This window comes from Erinaceus europaeus, chromosome 14 (assembly GCF_950295315.1).
Source record: "Erinaceus europaeus chromosome 14, mEriEur2.1, whole genome shotgun sequence".
In the NCBI taxonomy this organism is placed as follows: Eukaryota; Metazoa; Chordata; class Mammalia; order Eulipotyphla; family Erinaceidae; genus Erinaceus; species Erinaceus europaeus.
The window spans coordinates 100,000,078-100,021,724 of record NC_080175.1 but is presented as its reverse complement, the minus strand read 5'-3'; the positions used below and the strand labels follow the sequence as shown (position 1 = coordinate 100,021,724).

At 47.8% G+C, this 21,647-nt stretch overlaps 1 protein-coding gene and 1 long non-coding RNA gene across 10 annotated transcripts in view; one reads left to right on the top strand and one right to left on the bottom strand.

Annotated features, from left to right (window-relative positions):
- The window catches only part of CMSS1 (cms1 ribosomal small subunit homolog), a 239,726-nt gene that overhangs the window by 3,866 nt on the left and 214,213 nt on the right, over window positions 1-21,647 (bottom strand). For all 9 annotated transcript variants that reach the window (XM_060172176.1, XM_060172174.1, XM_060172177.1 and 6 more), the window contains 6 exons: window positions 17,763-17,831; window positions 14,054-14,183; window positions 9,216-9,275; window positions 8,542-8,644; window positions 7,821-7,881; window positions 7,294-7,381 (listed from right to left, as the gene is read on the bottom strand). In XM_060172176.1, the coding sequence (XP_060028159.1) occupies window positions 7,294-7,381; window positions 7,821-7,881; window positions 8,542-8,644; window positions 9,216-9,275; window positions 14,054-14,183; window positions 17,763-17,831 (511 nt within the window). The remainder of the gene's footprint in view (window positions 1-7,293; window positions 7,382-7,820; window positions 7,882-8,541; window positions 8,645-9,215; window positions 9,276-14,053; window positions 14,184-17,762; window positions 17,832-21,647) is intronic.
- LOC132532689 (uncharacterized) lies at window positions 20,321-21,332 on the top strand. The gene is made up of 2 exons (XR_009544595.1): window positions 20,321-20,405; window positions 20,966-21,332. It is a non-coding gene; the product is annotated as an uncharacterized LOC132532689 (long non-coding RNA).

The following is a 21,647-nucleotide window of genomic DNA, read 5'->3' as shown; positions in this document are numbered from 1 at the left end:
ATATGTGGAAAAATGGGAAAATGTTATGCATGTACAAACTATTTTATTTACTGTTGAATGTAAAACTTTAATTTCCCAATAAAGAAAAAAAAAAAAAGGATGACAGAGGACCTAGTGGGGGTTGTATTATTATATGGAAAACTGAGAAATGTTATGCATGTACAAACTATTGTATTTACTGTCGAATGTAAAACATTCATCCCCTTAAAGGAAAATAAAATAAAATAACTTCTAGCCCAAGTTTTATTTTGTGTTTCCCTTTTTGTTTTTATTTTGTAACTTCTGTCTATGAGTGGGATGATCCCATCTTCATCCTTCTCTTTCTTATCTCACTTCACGTGATTCCTTCCCATAAAGTGATAAAGAAAAATAACTTATAGATGACAGAAAAGCAAGCAGTTACAACCTCTTTAGAAGGCAAGTGGACATTGCAATAGGATATTTTAAGTGCTTACTAACTGCAGTTCTATGATACACACAGCTCAATAAAAACCTCAGCAAGTTAAACATAGTTAATTATAAAGATGGTCACCCAGTGATATTTATTTGCCATTAGGATTACTGCTGGGGCGTGGTGCCTTCATAATGATTCCATTTTTTTCTTTTCTTTAAAATTTTCTTTTCTCTAACAGATAAACAGACAAAGAGCAGGGAGAGGGGGAGAGGTAAGGGGAGACACCTGCAGCACTACCCGGCTCCCACTCAGCTCCCCCGCAGGTGCCACACCAGGGGCTTGAACCCGGGTCTCTGTCATGGGCATGCATGTTCTACTTGTGCGCCACTGTTGGACCCTACTCAGTAATATTTATAATTCCAAAAATCAGAAAACAACCCAAATATTCTACCATAGCAGAGCTGCTAAAACACAACATAATTTGATGTTAATATCCAAAACATAAAAAGACCCAGTAGTAAAACAAACAAAACAACAACACTCAACTTGGCTTAAAAAACAGGCAGAGAAGAGCTGAGCAGTGCCCCAGTCTCCTCTCTCTGTACTGCTAGTAAATAAATGTTGACGGTTTTTTCCTTTAAAAAAAAACAGGCAGAGAAATCGAATAGACGTTTTTCTAAAGAAGACACCCAGATTAATGAACTGGCACAGAGACGGTGCTGTCAGTGCTGATAACACCACTAATCATCAATGAAACAGAAACAGAAACACAATCAGATGCTGACTCAGACCGTTACAGCGGCTCTCAGGACAAAAGAACGAGAGGTGAGGACCGACCGGTGAGGCTATGGAGCAAAAGAAGCCTTGCGTGTTGTTGTTGTGAACGCAGACACATGCAGCCACCAAACTGGTGGTGCACCTGGTTAAGTGCACATAGTACGAAGCACAGGGACCTGGGCTCGAGTCCCCACTCTCCACCTTCAGGGGGGAGCTTCACAAGTGGTGAAGCAGGGCTGCAGGTGTCTCTCTCCTTCTTTATTTCTCTCTGTCCCTATCCAAAAAAAATGGAAGAAATGGCCCAGGAGCAGTGGATTTGTTTGCTGGCACCAAGCCCCAGTGATACCCCTGGAGACAAAAAAAAAAAAGAAAGAAAGAAAAGAAAAAAGAAAAGATTTGGACATTTTATCAAAGAATTAAAAACAGGACTAGCACACAACCCCTGGTCAGTACCCAACGTAAACGATATCACTGGTTATCCAATCTCTCTGCAGAATGGTAATACAGCATTATTCGTAAGAGCTGAGACCTGCAAATATCCAGGTGCCCACTGGTGAATGAATGGGTAATGAGAAGGTCACACAAACACACAGAGGCCCATTATTCAGCCATAAGAAGGAAATCCACCGTCTCTAACAGCATGGCGATGAAATAGATGAGAGACTGGCACATGATGACATGACTTATATGGGAAATGCAGAGACACCTGGACCCACGGCCAGAGAGAACAGGCTGGAGGAATGGGTGCCGTCAGTCAGCGCTGAGAACTTGCACGGAGGAGGAGGGATGGCGGAGGTTTGGGCTCCCAGTGCCCTGTGGTAGAGGAGGGGCTTTGGAGGAGGGAGAGGACTGCTCATGCCTGTCCTGGGGATGGCAATGGAGCTGGAGCCTTAGGACAACAGCCCCCTCTGAAATCTGCACTTCTTCAGCGGACTGATCAAGACATTCAAGGGAAAACACTCCACTAACCTCAGTCCAAGGGGTGGGATGTGCTGCGTGCTGAGTAAAATTAACAGCACTGCACTGTACAGTTGAAAGTTGCTAGGAGAGTACCTTTGAAAGTCCTCATAGTAAGAAAATAAAAAAGTGGGAGCTGGGTGGTGGCACACCTGGTTAAGTGTTCACATTGCAGTCTGGTCTCCTACGCCTACACTGAACTTCTCTGTTCCAGACTCTTGGAAACAGAGTTGGCAGTCAGCTGAGGTCAAGAACAAACACCTCATCACAGACCCCTGCAGGCGTCAACCCGGCTTTAACCTGGCACGTTATGATCGGGCCCTCCTCAATCGCTATGGAACAGGCCATGGCCGGTGCGCCGCTATGTTCCATCGCTGGGGAGCCAGAGACGACCCGAACTGCCCCTGTGGCTCCAGACAGACTATGACCTACATAGTCAACGACTGCCACCTCTCCAGATTCAAAGGAGGTCTCGAAACTTGACATCAGGCTCAACCTGACGCTGTTGACTGGCTACGGAAGAAGGGCAAACGCTAGAAGAAGAAGAAGTGTGCAAGGACCCGGGTTGGAGCCCCTGGTCCCCACCTGCAGGGGAAAGCTTCACGAGTGGTGAAGCAGGGCTGCAGGTGTCTCTCTATTTCTCTCCCTACCCCTCTCTATCACCCTTTTCTTCTTGATTTTTGTCTGTCTCTATCAAATAATAAAGATAATTAAAAAAGAAAAAAAAAGTAAGCATGTGAGGTGGCTGCCGTGAGCACACTATTCAGCTCACTGTCTTCCTGTATGTGCACATATGAAATCCTTCTGCCATTTGGCTTGCAAAACTACTCTATTTAAATTACTACTCAGCTAGACTGGAAACCCAGAACGAGTATATAACTATGGAGCACACTGCATAGATATTAAAAACCAAGGCTAAACTATAACCCAATTATACAACAGTGAGAGTCCTCAGGAGGTACACAAGGTGTGAAGGCCAACATTTCATATGATTGCCACTTTAAAAAAATGAGTGGACAGAAAAAAGACTGAAAGGAAATACATGAAACATGGACTAATAAGACTTCATTGCTTTCTTTTAAAAATATTGATCTACTATTAATGAGGGAGCGTCAGAGATAATCGGCACCACTCTGGCACAGGTGCTGGGCTGGGGACTCTGTGCCTGTGAGTTCTCTCACTGTGACCCGCCCGCCTGTGAGTTCTCTCAATGTGACCCACTCGCCTGTGAGTTCTCTTACTGTGACCCGCCCGCCTGTGAGTTCTCTCACTGTGACCCGCCCGCCTGTGAGTTCTCTCACTGTGACCCGCCCGCCTGTGAGTTCTCTCACTGTGGCCCGCCCGCCTGTGAGTTCTCTCACTGTGGCCCGCCCGCCTGTGAGTTCTCTCACTGTGGCCCGCCCGCCTGTGAGTTCTCTCACTGTGACCCGCCCGCCTGTGAGTTCTCTCACTGTGGCCCGCCCGCCTGTGAGTTCTCTCACTGTGACCCATCCCAGGCTGCAAGCTCATTTCCAGAGGCAGGTATTTCTCTTGCTACACTTTCCGCACATTTCAGAAGTTCTTATAGTTAGGAAATTTCTTCATTATTAAATTAAAACAATATAAAGCTGTAATTTTTATAGATTCCACTGTTATGGGAGACCTTTTGATGCCCGGGAAGTCTCATGAACACATATATCAAAACATCCAGGTTTCACATGAAAACTGAGATCAAGCTAGACACACTGGCTAGAAAGAAAGCAAAAGAATGATTTAATCTCACAAATGACAGAGAATCTGCCTATAATCCTGATGCTATTTTCCCCATGATGTATCATAAAGTTTCTGTTTTTAGACAGCAGAATCACTCCTAATTGTCTAACCACTGTAAATATCCAATGAAAGAATGTACAACAGAACACCTTCTCCAGGTTCAATGTCCCTGCACCACCACAAGCCAGAGCTGATCAGTTGCTCTGGTAAAAAAAAAAAAAAAAGGAATACTTTCTGTGGTCCAGGAGGTGGTGCAGTGACAAAGCTTTGGACTCTCAAGCATGAGGCCCCAAGTTTGATCCCCGGCAGCACATGTACCAGAGTGATATCTGGTTCTTTCTCTCTCCTATTTTTCTCATTAAAAAAAAAAAAAGTAATGCTTTCTGACATGGAAAGGACTATCAATATGCAAGGTTCAGACACCATGGTAGGTCAGAACTGAACTGTACACTGGCCTTTCATAAAAAACAAACATCTTTTAAACCAACAAAATTTTTGTCGTAAATAGGGTACACATTTACACACAAAGTGAACTGTGCACCCCTGGTCTGGTGCTGTGAGACTCTGAGTTTCTAGAATGTTAGACTTGCTCTCTTCAAACTCTGTATGTGGCCTCACACCTGTGAGTAGTGACTGATAAGCCACTCATCTAACAGACTCGAATAAAAATCCATCTTGGGGAGTCGGGTAGTAGCACAGTGGGTTAAGCTCACATGGTGCAAAGCACAAGGACCGGCGGAAGCATCCTGGTTCAAGCCCCCGGCTCCCCACCTGCAGGGGAGTCGCTTCACAGGTGGTGAAACAGGTCTGCAGGTGTCTGTCTTTCTATCCCCCGTCTTCCCCACCTCTCCTCATTTCTCTCTGTCCTATCCAACAACGATGACAACAGTAATAACTACAACAATAAAACAACAAGGGCAACAAAAGGGAATAAGCAAATAAGTAAATATTTAAAAAATTCATCTTATCAGTATGATAAAAAAATTACCAGCTGCTTAAAATGATTTTCTCACACTTTTTATGAAGTAAGCTTTCATAGTGAATTCTCACAACTCTATAGAAACTGAATTTCACAAAGCATAAAGACTGGTGTAAGGATCCCGGTTCAAGCCCCCGACTCCCCACCTGCAGGGGAGTCACTTCACAGGCGGTGAAGCAGGTCTGGAGGTGTCTATCTTTCTCTCCCCCTCTGTGTCTTCCCCTCCTCTCTCCAGTTCTCTCTGTCCTATCCAACAATGACAACAACAATAATAACTACAACAACAGAAAAAAGGGCAACAAAAGGGAAAATAAATAAATAAATATACAAAAAATAAAAAAGAGAAATTGAATTTCAACAATCTGCTATTGAATAAAAAAGTTCAAAGGGGGGGCAGTCTCTTCCATAAAAATAATTACCAGTACTTAATGAATTCTCAAGGAGTGCCAATCACTGTGTTCAGTTCCTTGCTGACATTTTATTTATTTTGGCATTTTATTTATTAACTGTAATAGTCAAAATATGGAAGCAGCCTAAATGACCAATGACAGATGACTGGATAAAGAAGTTATGGGATAGATATTTAATGGAGTGGACTCCTGCAATTAAAAGAAGACGAGGTTGTAATGTGTGGGGGGAAGAAAGGTCTGACACTGGAGGTGATTATGCATGTGAAATAAGCAAAGAAGTGAAAGAACTGACAGGTGGTTTCACTCGTCTCAGGAACATAGAGGACTAACGCAAATGAACTAGACTAGACTAGACTAGACTAGACTAAACTAGACTAGACTAGTCCAGATTCTGTGAAGGCTCCAGTAGCTGTCAGTGATACTGATGGAGGTGGTGGTGACTGAAGGTGCCCAGGGTGGTGTGAAAGTATACTCCTGAGCTCTAATAATCATGTAAAATGAAAGTACACTCCTGAGCTCTAATAATCATATAAAATGAAAGTACACTCCTGAGCTCTAATAATCATGTAAAATGAAAGTACACTCCTGAGCTCTAATAATCATGTAAAATGAAAGTACACTCCTGAGCTCTAATAATCATGTAAAATGAAAGTACACTCCTGAGCTCTGATAATCATGTAAAATGAAAGTACACTCCTGAGCTCTGATAATCATGTAAAATGAAAGTACACTCCTGAGCTCTGATAATCATGTAAAATGAAAGTACACTCCTGAGCTCTAATAATCATGTAAAATGAAAGTACACTCCTGAGCTCTAATAATCACATAAAATGTCGATGAATCACCAATAACAAGTTTGTTCCTTCTCTTGCTGGAGTTCCAGGCCTGCTACTTCCTTCCACAGCTCTCTAATGTAGAGAGGGCTCATTTGAGGCTGTGGAATCTTCATCTATTAAGAAACTCAATGTTTTTAGTTTTGTTTTCTGAGAAAGGATTTTTTTCTACACTGAGTTTTCATATCAAGCTTACTACTTCTAGACACATTAAAAAAAAAGCAGAGTTCTAATACTCCATTAGTTTGGAAATGAGTGTTAAAATGTTTAATTTGTCTAGCAGGTAGGACAGATAAGATTATCAGCTACCGGCTCTGAGAATAAATAAAAACCCACTAATGAGCACCATGTGGACTACTTTCTGGGCAGAGCACTGTGAGAAGCACACGCAGGTGGGACCCTTCTAGAATGCCTGGATTTCCCCCACAGTCCGCACTGGTGTTGCAGTGTGTTTTGTCTTCTTTTACTTTTGCCACCAGGGCTATTGTTGGGGCTCAGCGCCTGCATGGCAGCACCACGCCTGGAGGCCTTTGCTCATTCTCTTGTCTTCTTTTGATACAGACAGAAAGAAACAGAGGGAGCAGAGAGAAGGCGGGGGGGGGGGGGGGGACAGAAACTTGCAGCACTGTGTGCCGCTCCAGCATGTGCTCAACACGCTTTAAATGCTAGTCGTCAACTGGAAGAGGAGTCTGGGAGAACAGAGTGACATGAGACAGAATACGCACTCCCAGTGTGACTGACCCCAGAAATCACAAGCTGGTGGAATGATGATGTACCCAAAAACACACTTCAAGAAATCAGGATTTCGGGGTGGGCAGCCTAATGGCTATGCAAAGAGACTCATGTGACTCCTAAGAGGCTCGAAACTCCAAGGTTCAGTCCCCTGTACCATGATGAACCAGGGCTGAGTAGTGCTCTGATTTTTAAAAAAAATGGAAAAGAAAAGAAAGAAAGAAACTATGATTTGAATGTATCCAGCAGGTACGTGGGCAGTGGTCTGCAGTCCTTGTCCTCCCCTACTGCACCACACCTGCTGGCTAGTTCTAGGGACTGAGGGCTGAGCTCCCCACCCCTGACCCCATGCGAAGGCCAGGTGGGGCTCACTGCCTCTCACAGTGTCTTTCCAAGCTCCCAGGAGACAAGGCAGACTCGGGGCAGGGCAGGGCAGGAGCCTCACCGGCCTTCTCATACCTTGTTTAACGAGCTCTTTGATCCTTCCCGGAGTTCCTACACCCAGGTGCACCACACGCTTCTCCAGCAGTCTCACCTGCTCCTGAATCTGTTCCGAGACAGACAAGAGGAAGGGCAAAGAGGCCCATTAGAAGGCAAACCCATAAAGCGATTCAGAGCGTTTCATCAAAAGGTTAAGAAAGCAGAAAAAGGAGACCCCTTTGCTCCGGGTCAGCTTGCAGGGCCACTACGGTCGAGGCAGATGGAAGAGCGGCTCAGTGGGCAGCCCGGTCATCCGCAGAGACTGCAGGGCTCACACAGGGTCCACAAGGGTCTGCCAGCACAGAGGAGGCGCGGCCCAGGTGGGGGCAGGCGGGTACACAGAGGCAGGGAATGCAGACCGAGCCAGAATGGTTGTTAGACAGGCTCTACACAGAGGCGTCTGGAAAGATGCTTGCGGAAGAGCTAAAGAACCAGGCTGAGGGGACAAGCAGGTCTTCGGACGCCTTACGGCTGCCCCACAGCAGGAACCATGGGCCCGCCCTTACCTTGATATGCTTTGCAAATAATTTCATAACTTTGCTGTCTCCTCTGAACGCTGTCATTGACCTAATGAAAAGAAATAGACTAATGTATAAGAAAGCTCATTCAAGAGGGCCGGGCGGTGGCACATCAAGCCCCTGGTCCCCACCTGCAGGGGAGACGCTTCACGAGTGGTGAAGCAAGGCTGCAGGTGTCTATCTCTCTCCCTCCCTCCACCTCTCTCAATTTCTCTCTCTCTCCAATAATAAATAAATATTTTTAAAAATCTATAAAGAGAGAGGGGCAGAGAGAGGAAGACTCCAGAGCACCGCTGTGCCTTTTCTCACACAGTCTGCGTGTTTCTTTCCTTCATTTTCTGCAGTGCTGGGGATGAAACCCAAGGTCTCATGCTGAGCCAGCTTCATTCTCTTAAAGTAACAAAGTAACACTGCATCGGAAAGTCACTTGAGTTCCCACTCCAACAGGTCCAATCCAGCATAACCGTCCTTCACCAGATACTGCGCCTTTGCGGCCAGTTATCACCTCTGCCCCCGGTGCATCTGTGCTCATAGGACAACGGGTCTACAATGAGTGTGAGTGTGTGTGAGTGTGTATGTAAGTGTGTGTGAGTGTGTGTGAGTGTGTGCGAGTGTGTGTGAGAGTGTGTGTGAGTGTGTGTGTGAGTGTGTGTGAGTGTGTGCGAGTGTGTGTGTGAGTGTGTGTGAGTGTGTGTGCAATGCTTCTGACCTGATAAGTTCCAGAGCTCGGACAGCAGAGCTGCAGATGACCAGCACGAGGACGGACTTCTTCTCACTGTGGCTCTTCCGAAGCTTTGCCCACTTAGGGCAGACTGAAAAGAAGACCAGTAAGAGGACAGTCACCCCCACAGGCCCTCGCCCTCAACCTGGACCAACAACGGTAGAGAATGTTCCATCCTCCGAAGGGAGGCTGGACAACACGCTCTGTGCTCCACCTGAGGAAGACGGGTCCTGATACTGGGGCAGCTTGGAGCGTACCTACTCATGACCACAGAGTGTGAGCTCAGAGCTACAGGGATGCAGCGGTCACCCAGGCTCCTCAGCTGAATATGGGCCCCAGATCTGAGTCCCAGTGATAACCCTGGAGGCAATTAGAAAAAGCCCTCTGATTTTAGAAGTTGTCTTATTTTAAGACACTGAAACATTTCTCTATTTATGCTCATTTTTATGGGAAAGAAAGAAGGAAAGAGGGAGACAGCGCACTGTGCGTCTCTGGGCTACTCAGTGCTCTCAGTGCCTGGGCTTCACCTGCACTCTTGCTGAGCTGCCTACCTGGCCCTCGAGGTTTTTATTCCAAACAGAAGAATCCTAGACATGTGGGTAGACCATATGCTTTTATGGCATAAACACCCGGTAAGGTTTCAAAAATCGGAGTTTACTTACTTTCTTTTAGGTAAGATGAGAGACTATGAGTCAGATCATTGGCCTGGAGGAAGCAGGATTCTAGAAATAGGAGAAAGACACTTGTGGAATTTTCTGCAAATATACACAATCAGAACAGATGAAGTGCAAGTGCTGACTTTTTTTTTTAAAGGCTGTAAAATAAGTGATTGGGGGTTTATTACACATTTTAAAGTGTTGTCTAGGGTTTAAAATAACGGCAACAAAAGAAGTGAATCTTTAACTGTCCATCTTTCTCAGAAGCTTGTATCATTCAGTGGGCAGGTGAGGGATCTTTCTTTTTCAAATCCACAGAATAGGCATTTACAAGGTAAGCAGAAATATATACAGAGATGTAAACCCCAAGAGTCGTCATGAAATGCAAATTAACGATGAGAGAACACTTCCCATTCACTAAGAATGGCAGCCATTAAAAAGATGTGGAGTGCCACGGATGGTGGGCAATTTAGAGGTGGGAAACGCCTGTGAACTGGAGGTGGAGGTGGGACTGCTATGGTTCTGGTAAACGCTGACACCAAGATGCAATCGCTGATTAATGCCTGGTGAATTCCTGAGCAAAACACAGATGTCACACACACACACACACACACACACGTATTCAACCCCCCACAGAGAGGTTCCTTCTCTCTCTCTTTTTCATTTCATTTATTTATTATTGGATAGAGACATAAAGAAATAGAGACGGGAGGAGGAGATAGAGAGGGAAAAAGACACAAAGAGACACTGGCTGCCCTGCTTCACCACTTGTGAGACTTTCCTCCTGCAGGTGGGGGCTGGGGACTTGAACCAGGGTCCTTGTGCCCTGTAATCTGAGTGCTTAACCAGGTGCGCTACCGCCTGGTCCCAAGAAATGCATCTATGGTCTGTAAAAGGACCTATAAGGAGGGCATGAAGGCCCCAAATTTCATCTGCTCTAATCTTACTTTTAGGTTCCTGTTTATTAAAAAATCTGCTTTATATCTTACCACCTTTCAGCCACCAAGTTTCTGACACTACCACGACTCCACCCTGCCCTCCCTGGGCAGACGCCCTCACCCATGTGTCCTGGAGCCTCCCCTCCCCAGAGCCCTGCCCCACTAGGGACAGACAGACACAGGCTGGAGGTGTGGGTCCACCTGCCAACACCCACGTCCAGTGGAGAAGCAGTGACAGAAGCCAGAGCTCCCACCTTCTGCTCCCCGTAGAGAATTTGGGTCCCTGCTCCCAGAGGGGGAGAAATGTCAGGGGAAGATGCCCAGCGGGCTCTGAACTGTAGTTCCACTAGGACCCAGAAAGAGAAGAAGAAACAAGGAAGAACATTTAGATGTAGTGACAGGTGTAGCTGTGACATGGAAAGGAAGAGAAAAACGGGGCCATGGAAAAAAAACGTGCAAATCTATACAAATATAGACAGACAGTTGTAGAAATAACAGTCAACCCGCATCTGTGACTTTGGGAGAAATGCTGGAGCTTCCAGTGGAGGCTGGGGACATGGAGCTTCCTGGTGGTGGGAATGGTGCAGAGTTATACTCATTGTCTTATAATTTATTAAATCAACAAAATCAATAAATAAGGTTAAAATATAAAAAAAGAAAACTGTAACTTCTGTTGGGCATTACACCAGCTCCCCCCTGCTCCGTGCTGCATTGCTGACGCTGTGGTCTATTTCCATAATCACTGTCTTGCCTGAGACCCGCCCTGCCTGCAGGGTATTGGTTTAATCCCCACTGGTTAGATGGAAGCTTGGGACCTTCGCACTCCGTTAGTTTCTCCCCACCCCCTCTCCTAGCCGTTTCCTTTTCCAACCTGCCACTTCCATCTCAGAAGGTATAAAGGCAGTTTTTTTTTTCTGATCAATAAAGGCAGCATGGCATTGCGTTCTCGCTCAGCCAGGAGAGTTCCTGGTTCCTCTCTTGCGTCGCTGAGTAAGCAGTAGCCTAGGTTGGCTCCGGTTGAGTTCTCTCCAACCCAGAGCGCACGTGCCAAGAAACACCCTCAGGCGAGCCCGGCACACTTTGACGTTACTAAAAGTAGATTTATCTACCAAAAAATGTAGAGTCTGAGAAGGAAGCTCTATGATCATTCCTGCTAGCCTAAACCACACACAGGTAAAGCGGAGTGATAAGAAATGCCGAGCGAGGACTGAGGGTTGCACACTACCTTGTGTGCACGTGTCACCAAGCACTGGGCCTGGGTTCAAGCTCCTGGCTGGCATCTGCAACAGGGAAGCTTCACAAAGGTGGAGCAGGGCTGCAGGTGTCTCTCATCCACTACCCCCCTGCCTCTCCTTATCCCATCATGACTTCTCTCTTTCCTGTCAAATAAAAAACCTACAAAATTCAGTGAACTTTATAAAAATTAAAAAGTAAGTACACTTTTAAAAATGTGCATTAGCGGGAGTCGTGCTGTAGCGCAGCGGGTTAAGCGCAGGTGGCACAAAGCACAAGGACCGGCATAAGGATCCCGGTTCGAACCCCGGCTCCCCACCTGCAGGGGAGTTCGCTTCACAGGCGGTGAAGCAGGTCTGGAGGTGTCTATCTTTCTCTCCCCCTGTCTTCCCCTCCTCTCTCCGTTTCTCTCTGTCCTATCCAACAACGACGACAACAACAATAATAACTACAACAATAAAACATCAAGGACAACAAAAGGGAATAAATAAATAAAATAAAATATTAAAAAAAAAGAAAAAATAATCATAAAAAAATGTGCATTAGCCACCTACAGGGGAGAGCTTCACACATGGTGAAACAGGTCTGCAGGTGTCTCTCTGTCTCTCTCCCTCTCTGTCTCCCTCTCCTCTCTCAATTTCTCTGTCCTACTGAATAAAATGGGAAAACCGCAGATTCCTGGGATGGGCTCCCCTTTGTGTAGTGAGCCACAATTCTCTGGGAGAGAGTCAGAGTGGCTGGGCTGGAGTTAGCCCGTGGGTATTTACCGTTAATTTAAACTATACCGTGGCTCTCCGGAACACAGCGGAATTAGCTGCCGGCAACTCCTGCCTCCGAGCTCTAATTAGTGCCCATGTGTCTGGCATTTACAATGATCAGTGCGCAGTATTCACTGAAAAGACATGTTCTTGCCTTCTCGACACAAACGACCTGGATCAAAGCAGAGCCAGGCACAAGGCTTCCTTACTTCTATCCGCCGTATCTTCACGGCTTTGCCTATGCTTGTGTCAGACAGGGCTTGGGGCATCCCTCCTCTGGCCGAACAGGGACTCCTGACCATGTCTCATGAGTGCTGTGACGGTATTTTCCCCTTCAAGTTATATATATATAATGTATATATATATTTCACCAGAGCCCTGCTGAACTCTGACTTATGGTGGTACTGGGGACTGAACCAGGGACTTCAGAGCCTCAGGCACGAGAGTCTCTTCGCGTAGCCATTATGCTGTCCACCCGGCCCCTCACATGATGTCGCACTTACTCTGTCTCAGAATGACCTGTGTAAGTGAAGATGAAACCCGTTCCTTGGGGACACAGTGCAGATGTGTGTGAAGCGTGCTTGACTCCACAGCCTGTGAGTCCGTCTTGCTCATCACATGACGGACAGACGTGGGTGGGAGAGATGCCCGCACACCAGCGCCTGGCGCCTCAGCACCTCACCGGGATCTGACCCGGCGCCCTTCTCGGGGAGTGACCTTCCGGCCCCAGTACGGCCGCATGTGCTGTCTGTCCTCCCTGACCCAAGTCCTCTCTTGTCTGATTGTGTCACTGGACTGTAATGATACGACAGACACTTTCTATGGGGCTCAGATGAGTCTCTGTCAACTTCCTGTAGGGCCAGGAGAGCCCTGCCTTCCCTTGCGGGAGGTCCTGCTGCAAAGCCCTGGCTCACGTGGACGCACGAGGCGCTGGGGGGACCCTGATGGCACAGCAGTGCCGTGGTGTCTCCCTCTCTGCTGCTCTTGCTCTCTCTTTTTTACTTTCCTTTTTTATCATCCTTATTTACTGGATACAGACAGCCAGAAATTGAGAGGGGAGACAGTGATAGTGAGGGAGGGAGGCAGAGAGACACCTGTTGGTGTGCTTCTAAATTCTGCTTCTAAGCCCCCTTCTGTGTCATTGGTTTAATCCCCCCTGCTTAACCCTGTGTTCTATTGACATAACCAAGCACCGCCCTGCCTCCAGGGCACTGGTTTCATCTTCACTGTTTTGCAAGATTTTTCCTTCTCCCCACCCCCTATCCTACGTACAGCCTCTTCCGCCTCCGGATATAGAAGGACAGGATTGTGATTAGAGAGAGCTTAGATTGCGCTGCGTTCCACATGAATAAAGACTGAACTGCGTACCACTCAGCCATGAGTCCCTGGTCGTCTCTCTCTCCCGCCCGCGAAGCTTGCCCGGCAGACACCTGCAGCCCTGCTTCACCACTTGTGAAGCTTTCCAACCTGTAGGTGGGGACCGGGGGGCATGAATCCAGGTGCACCACCGCTCGGATCCCCATGCCTACACTTTTAAATCAATGGGATTTATTTTTATTTAACTGTTATACTTATTAAAGAGGACAGGCAATACTACTAAAGAACCTGCCAAAAATGTCACACCCAACAATAAACTTCAATAAAAACTACAATTACAAATTTGCCTATTAAACTGAAGGAAAAAACAAAAACCTTTTAGCAGCACCTTAACAAAAACTCCTGTACCAGCTCAAGCTCCTGAGCTGAGTCTTATTCCCGTGAGCGACAATAACTCGCTGCGGGAGCGAGTTATTGTACACTGTCCTACAGCTGAGGGAGGGAGGGTGGCCTGCATCTAGCAGCGGGTCCTCTTAGCAGACCGGCCTCAGCAGAGTGATGGGGACAGACAGACAGAGCCCCGGAGAAGCGGCTGTACCTGGCAGGCGCAGTTCTTCTAGCTCGATCACCGAGCGCCGGCTGCAGTAGTAGTCTGCCAGCAGCTGCTGCAGGTCTTCTGGTGCCCCTGGCTTTGGCTCTGACTTTGCAAGAATCTCAGTGATTTTCTTCTGCAACACAAGGTGGGGGGAGAGTGAGAGTGGCCTTTAGTGTCTTCTCCTGGCATTTAAACTCTCTGTAGGTCTTGGTGGACGCTGAGTGTGAATGCGACGTCTAGTGAAAGCGCCTGAGGAAACAGGCGCCCTTGGGAAGAACTGAGGACTGTCCTCTTTACTGTGCCACAGAGCTACCGTGTTTCAGACCTGCTGCCAGCTAACAGACCACGGCTCGCCGGGACTCAGACGACGGGCAGCACGTTACCAGCTGGTCATTTACGTATGTACACGGGTTTTTCCCATCTATGGCGCTGCTGCGAGCTTACTGGGCTGCCCTGTAGTGTGACCGTGGCTTTCTTACGCACTGGCGGCCCCGAGGTTCACGTGGCTGTGTTTACTGTGACTCTGCTTTCTTACGGGGGTCTGGAATGGAAGCCACAGTGTCTTGAGGTGTGCCAGGAGTCCCCTCGGCAGGGTGCTGTTTCCTGTTAAATGCCAGCAGGCCTTGTTGCTGGGGAGACACTTCTTTAGGCCTGAGATAATAGGTATCCCCAGGAGAGCAGGAATTGAGAATTCCTTAGTTTTTCAGGTACTGAGTTTCTGGGCTTAAAGTAAAACCTTTAAGCAGGAGTGATCGGAGCACAGGAGCCCAGGAGCCCACAGAAAAGGAAGACTTTAGGCCCTGCGCTCTCAAGTCTTGAAGGGAGAGGCCGTCTTGAAGCGGCATTAGGCAAGCGGAACCAGATCTTAAGAACACACTCAAATCAATTTTCACCACAAGCTTCCCTTCTATTTCCTTCTAACATTTCACCAGAGAATCCAGAAAAAACCATTCCTTGCCTCCGACTAGCTTTTTTCCTCCTCCCGCAGTGTCCTCACCTCTACACCACTGCCAGGGATGGTCAGACTTCTTTCAAATGAATCAGCTTTTCAAATTATGTCATCAGTGGGCTGGTTTCAGCATGACGTCAGCCAAGGCCAAGCGGATTAGAGCTCTGACCTTGAGCCACCAAGACTGCAACACTCTGGAAGGACATTCATGGGCCAACTACCAGAGAAGAGTTGAAGGCGCTTCTTTAAGGGTCTGCCAAGCCTCAGTTCACTTGGCGCCAGCCACCTTCCTGCTTGGCCCTTGCGCTGAGGAAAGCATGCAGGCGCACCACAGTCTTCTGAAAGCTGGCTGTTAAGCAGCTTATTTGAATCCATCTTTTCCCCTAATCCCGATCCTATTTCCTCTGCTGACTTTAGCAGCACTTTCTTCTTGGCAGGAAGACAATCACACTGCTGTTTCCCCAAAGGGAAGAAGGTGGGAGAAGGTCAAAGTTAGCCACCTCTTCCTGAGGCCGGGCCTGCAGAGAGCATGTGCTGGATTAGCTGTCCTCGCCCGCTCACAGGCACGTGCTAGGATGCAAAGAGCTGCGCCAAGTGAAGACTGAGCACGTGCTAGGATGCAAAGAGCTGCGCCAAGTGAAGACTGGGCACGTGCTAGGATGCAAAGAGCTGCGCCAAGTGAAGACTGGGCACGTGCTAGGATGCAAAGAGCTGCGCCAAGTGAAGACGGAGCACGTGCTAGGATGCAAAGAGGTGCGCCAAGTGAAGACGGGGCACGTGCTAGGATGCAAAGAGCTGCGCCAAGTGAAGACGGGGCACGTGTTAGGATGCAAAGAGCTGCGCCATGTGAAGACGGGGCACGTGCTAGGATGCAAAGAGCTGCGCCAAGTGAAGACTGGGCACGTGCTAGGATGCAAAGAGCTGCGCCATGTGAAGACGGGGCACGTGCTAGGATGCAAAGAGCTGCGCCAAGTGAAGACTGGGCACATGCTAGGATGCAAAGAGCTGCGCCAAGTGAAGACGGAGCACGTGCTAAGATGCAAAGAGCTGCGCCAAGTGAAGACTGGGCACGTGCTAGGATGCAAAGAGGTACGCCAAGTGAAGACGGGGCACGTGCTAGGATGCAAAGAGCTGCGCCAAGTGAAGATGGGGCACGTGCTAGGATGCAAAGAGCTGCGCCAAGTGAAGACAGGGCACGTGCTAGGATGCAAAGAGCTGCGCCAAGTGAAGACAGGGCACGTGCTAGGATGCAAAGAGCTGCGCCATGTGAAGACGGGGCACGTGCTAGGATGCAAAGAGCTGCGCCAAGTGAAGACTGAGCACGTGCTAGGATGCAAAGAGCTGCGCCAAGTGAAGACGGAGCACGTGCTAGGATGCAAAGAGCTGCGCCAAGTGAAGACTGGGCACGTGCTAGGATGCAAAGAGGTACGCCAAGTGAAGACGGGGCACGTGCTAGGATGCAAAGAGCTGCGCCAAGTGAAGACGGGGCACGTGCTAGGATGCAAAGAGCTGCGCCAAGTGAAGACAGGGCACGTGCTAGGATGCAAAGAGCTGCGCCAAGTGAAGACTGAGCACGTGCCAGGATGCAAAGAGCTGCGCCAAGTGAAGACGGAGCACGTGCCAGGATGCAAAGAGCTGCGCCAAGTGAAGACTGAGCACGTGCCAGGATGCAAAGAGCTGCGCCAAGTGAAGACTGAGCACGTGCCAGGTTGCAAAGAGCTGCGCCAAGTGAAGACGGGGCACGTGCCAGGATGCAAAGAGCTGCGCCAAGTGAAGACGGGGCACGTGCCAGGATGCAAAGAGCTGCGCCAAGTGAAGACGGGGCACGTGCCAGGATGCAAAGAGCTGCGCCAAGTGAAGACTGGGCACGTGCTAGGATGCAAAGAGCTGCGCCAAGTGAAGACGGGGCACGTGCTAGGATGCAAAGAGCTGCGCCAAGTGAAGACTGGGCACGTGCTAGGATGCAAAGAGGTGCGCCAAGTGAAGACGGGGCACGTGCTAGGATGCAAAGAGCTGCGCCAAGTGAAGACGGGGCACGTGCTAGGATGCAAAGAGCTGCGCCAAGTGAAGACGGGGCACGTGCTAGGATGCAAAGAGCTGTGCCATGTGAAGACTGGCTTGGGGGCAGGGAGGTGGGGTCCTGGATTGTGATGGCAGAGGGGGACCCAGTGAGGGCTGAACTGTTACATGGAAAACTGGGCAATGCTACACATGTGCAAACTACTGTATTTTACTGTCAACTTTAAACCACTAATCCCCCAATAAAGAGACTAAAAAAAGAAAAAAAAGATGCAAGGAGAAGACTTTTGTTTTAAATTACGATTTCAAGTTAAGAGTCAGAAAGTCTTAAGACCTCTTTCACCTACTTATTGTTTTGTTCTTATTAATACACTCTGAAGGTTTTAAAAACTGAAATGGTCGTAAGAGAAGAAGAAGGTACAACTTCTTTTCTTGGACAGAGTCAGAAGCATCAGTGGGCAGGATAGCTCTGGGCCATGTCCGAAATTAACCCCTTGCCTGAATTCTAGCTCAGTGAAAAGAGACAGTGGGCAATGAGGGGGGTGGCATTCCATGGGGCAGACGCCACTCAGAAGAGTTTCCTTCCTGCCTCACCCGAGACTTTTAGCACTGGTGACTTTAGAACCTTAAGCTTCTGCATGTCTCAACAGGGATTCTAACAAACGCAGCAGAGGACGTGACGTTATGCAGACACGTGAGGGAAGCCACGTGGGCCCCAGGATTGTAAGAGACTGTGAGCCTTACCTTCCTCTTCTTGGTCTTGGCCTTCTCCGTCTTGGTTTTCTTTGGTTGTCTCAAGAAACATTCTTTAGGCTAGAAAGACAGACAAGATGACACCTTCAACACCAGCACGACAGTTCCCAGCTAGCCCCAAAGTGACTTCTCCCATACTCATGCTCCTCCCTGTAACTTATGGACAGTGAGATGCAGTGAGACTCGCCGTGCAGCTTGAGAAAGTTACAAAGCGACTCAAGACTGAAACATCTTTGAGAAAAGTTCAAATGCGCGAGTGAGGAGATTTCCGTGTGTTTAGACTGTTGGCACAGGATATGCACATTCAAGCTTGGAGACAGTCAACAGATTTGTAAAAACTGGCAGTGATACATGTTAGAAGCTGCAGGTTCAGTCCTAGCCCCTGATATACTAGAGCTGAGTGACGTTCTGGTCTTTTTCACATAACAGTAAATAAACCTTTAAAAAAGCGATTAAAGGGGGTCGGGTGGTAGTGTAGTGGGTTAAGCGTACATGGTGTAAAGTGCAAGGACCGGTGTAAAGATCCCAGTTCAAGCCCCTGGCTCCCCACTTTCGGGGGGGGGGGGTTGCTTCATGGGCGGTGAAGCAGTTCTGCAGGTGTCTTTCTCTCCCCCTCTCTGTCAATTTTTCTCTGTCCTATACAGCAACAGTAACAACAACAATAATAATAACCACAACAAGGGGAACAAAAGGAAAAAATGGCCTCCAGGAGCAGTGGATTCATGGTACAGGCACCGAACCCCAGCAATAACCCTGGAGGCAAAAAAAAAAGTGATTAAAATCAAGATGTGGGAGCCTGGGGGTAATGCACTTGGTTGAACACACACATCACTTTGCTCAAGGACCCAGGTTCAAGCTCCCACCCCTACCTGCGAGGAGCAGGCTCATGAGTAGCGAAGCAGCGCTGCGAGTGTCTGTCTTTCGCCGTCTCTGCCTCCCTTCTTAATTTCTCTCAAGCCGATCAAATAGCAGAAATAAAAACAGAGAAAGATGTGAAGGTAAAACTAGGATGCAGTAAGAGAAACTCTGAGTAGCATGACAGACATTTTCCACGCGCTACAATGTGTGGGCCTGTGTTTCTGGGCCACCGGCTTGTTACTTCCTATTATCTATGACTTTTCTCCTCTCAAACAATACAGACAATCCGAAGTAAAACGAACTTCCTCGCAGCTTTATAAAATCAGCCGCACCAAACGCCTGTCTGTGGAGACTACACGGCGAGGCTTCTGACGACCTCAAGAGCCTGAGATTCACGGCGTCACAGGTCACGCAGGCCTGCGGCCTTGACCTCCAAGTCGCCTTACAAACTGGTGCCATTTCTACACTCAGGCTTGATTTTAATGTAGAAAAACAGGAAATTTGGACCAAGACCTTGATTTACAGAACAGAATGCCTCAGATTCTGTATTTATTCACCATAAGCAGGAACATAAAATGTTTCCTGTGTTGGATCTTTCGTGCAACGTTTTCAAACAAGTTGCCAAGTAAGATCTAAAATGGACATGAAAGCTTATTTTGAGTTTTTTCCTTGGTTACGTTTCCATTCTAATTGGAGCGGACTCCACTTCAGCTGTTTAACTACTAAGTGAAGCAGTCTTGTCTCCACGGGCTTGGCTTAGAATGACGACAGATGAAGCTTTCTGTTGAAACTTGCAGACAGCCTGCAGACTGAGTATGCCTATGGCCTATGGCCAGAGAAAGACAGAACACCACATAATTTCTTCAAGACATGGGGCTAGGACCAATCATTTCTAGACTTGTTTCAGTTAGTAGACATAGATTCAGAAGGCTCAGGATTAAGTAATTCTACGACCTTGAACACTAGCTTCTTCTCGGTTAAAAACAAGAAAGCACTTAAGCCCGCAGCCAGGGATTGCATCAGAGCTAAAGAAAAGGATATTATGCCGTCTCCTATTCAGAAAGCTGAGCTGTCGCGTGCATGCAGACAGATGCCAACGTGATGCTGGTACATGACAATTAGAAACTCTGCCAAGGCCACTGACATGTCACAAAAGCTGCCAGCTGGTCATAAGAGTCCGATCATAGACCAGAGCCACAGTCAAGTCATGCTCCCAGGCCAGGGCCTGGGCACAGTCGGCGGGGCCCTGCAGGCAAGCTGCAGCGTCCTGTCACCAGGATCAAGGCTGGGGAGCAGACAGAGCAGCCTGCCTGTCCCACCTTCTCCTTTAGCATGGGCGGGCATGTGACAAGCTGGGCACATTCGGTTTGTGGAGCTGAGTGCCTCGAAGACAACACAAATGCAGTTTGGAAATGAGCTCGCTTATGAGGATACCGACCATCCATCCTGGAAGTACAATAAAAACCTAACTTTGAATCATGCATAGGAAAGTGCAAACAGACTTGACGGCCTGCTTTGATCGAGATACTACATCTGTTTGGATTTCGGGTTCAAATCCGTAGCTGTTTTAGAGGAAATACAGTATGGCACTTGTTTGCTGGGAAGAGCGGTCAGAACTGGCAGGGATAGGGCGCTGACTGAGAAGCTGAGTCGGTGGGAGAGCGCGGAACTGGTGTGCGGACGGCCTAAGTCCAGCTCTACAGAGTGGCGCTCTGATTCTCTCTCTCACCAACAAGTAACAAGGACGCGGAGTTTCCGGGGTCAACTGCTACAGAGGTGAGGTGGCTTTATGAAAAATGCATCGACAACTTTAAACTCAGCTGCCCTGACGAATGCGGACGTCTGCTTTCTCAGCCTGGCTGGGTGTGGAGATGTGGAAGGGAGGTGAGACTTGGCCTGGGGTGGGGGTAGGGGGGGTGGACTGAACCAAAGCAAAGGACTGTGGGAAGATAGGCCTGGGAGGGAGCACAGAGTGTTGGTTGTGTCCTGGTGCACGGTGGTGGAAAGGAAATCAAGTTGGGGGTTTATTAACTGTGCCCAGGAGCCGACACTGCTCAGCACAGCACTTGCGTATAGCGGGGGCTGAACCTGAGACTTTGGAGTCTAAGGAATGACAGTCTCTTTGCTTAACCATTATGCTATCTACCCCCCAACTTCAACAGCTGTATTGTAAGACATTATCCCTCCAATAAAATGATTTAAAATTTTAAAACTATGTTTAATTATTTATTGAATTGAGACAGCCAGAATTTAAGGGGGGGAGGAGACAGAGATGGAGAGAGACAGAGAGACACCTGCAGTCCTGCTTCACCACTCACAAAGCTTTCCCTCTACAGGTGGGGACTGGGACTTGAACCTGGGTCTTTGCACATCGTAACATGAGTGCTCAACCTGGAGCATCAGCACCGGTCCTCCCCAATAAAATGATCTGAAAAAAAAAATGACGTGGAAGTTTCAGACCAGGCCAACTGACCAACTGTAACACTACTACAAAAACACATACCTTTGACAGACAAATGATAAGCAAAACCATTTCTTCAGATGAAAACTGGTGATTTAAAAATCTGAAGCCTAAGCATATTGTTCAAATATTTACAAGGATGACATTTCTTCCAAGATACTGAGAGAAAAAGTTCTGAAGTCAAGCGATTGGGCATGTTCTCAATTCCTTTAAGTGCCCAAAATTAAATCCTTTCTGAATGATCCCTCGGGTCAAACATGACAAACCAATGTTAACATACTGCTTGATTTTAAAAGAAAGAAAGAAAGAAAGAAAGAAAATAGAAAGGTGTGTCTTCAGAAGAGAGGAGAATAATAATGAAAATTTTCAGTCATTTTGGAAAACGCACAGTGGCTGAAAGTGATGGGAGTGACCTAACATGGGAAGTGAGCACCTAGGTTTCCAGAGCAGTGGATGGGAGTCTGATGGACTCTGAGAAGGCTCAGTCCTCAGAGGCACAAGCTCTGACAGGAAGTAGAGGGCATGGGCAGGCTTTATCTGATGAACCTTCGCTGAGT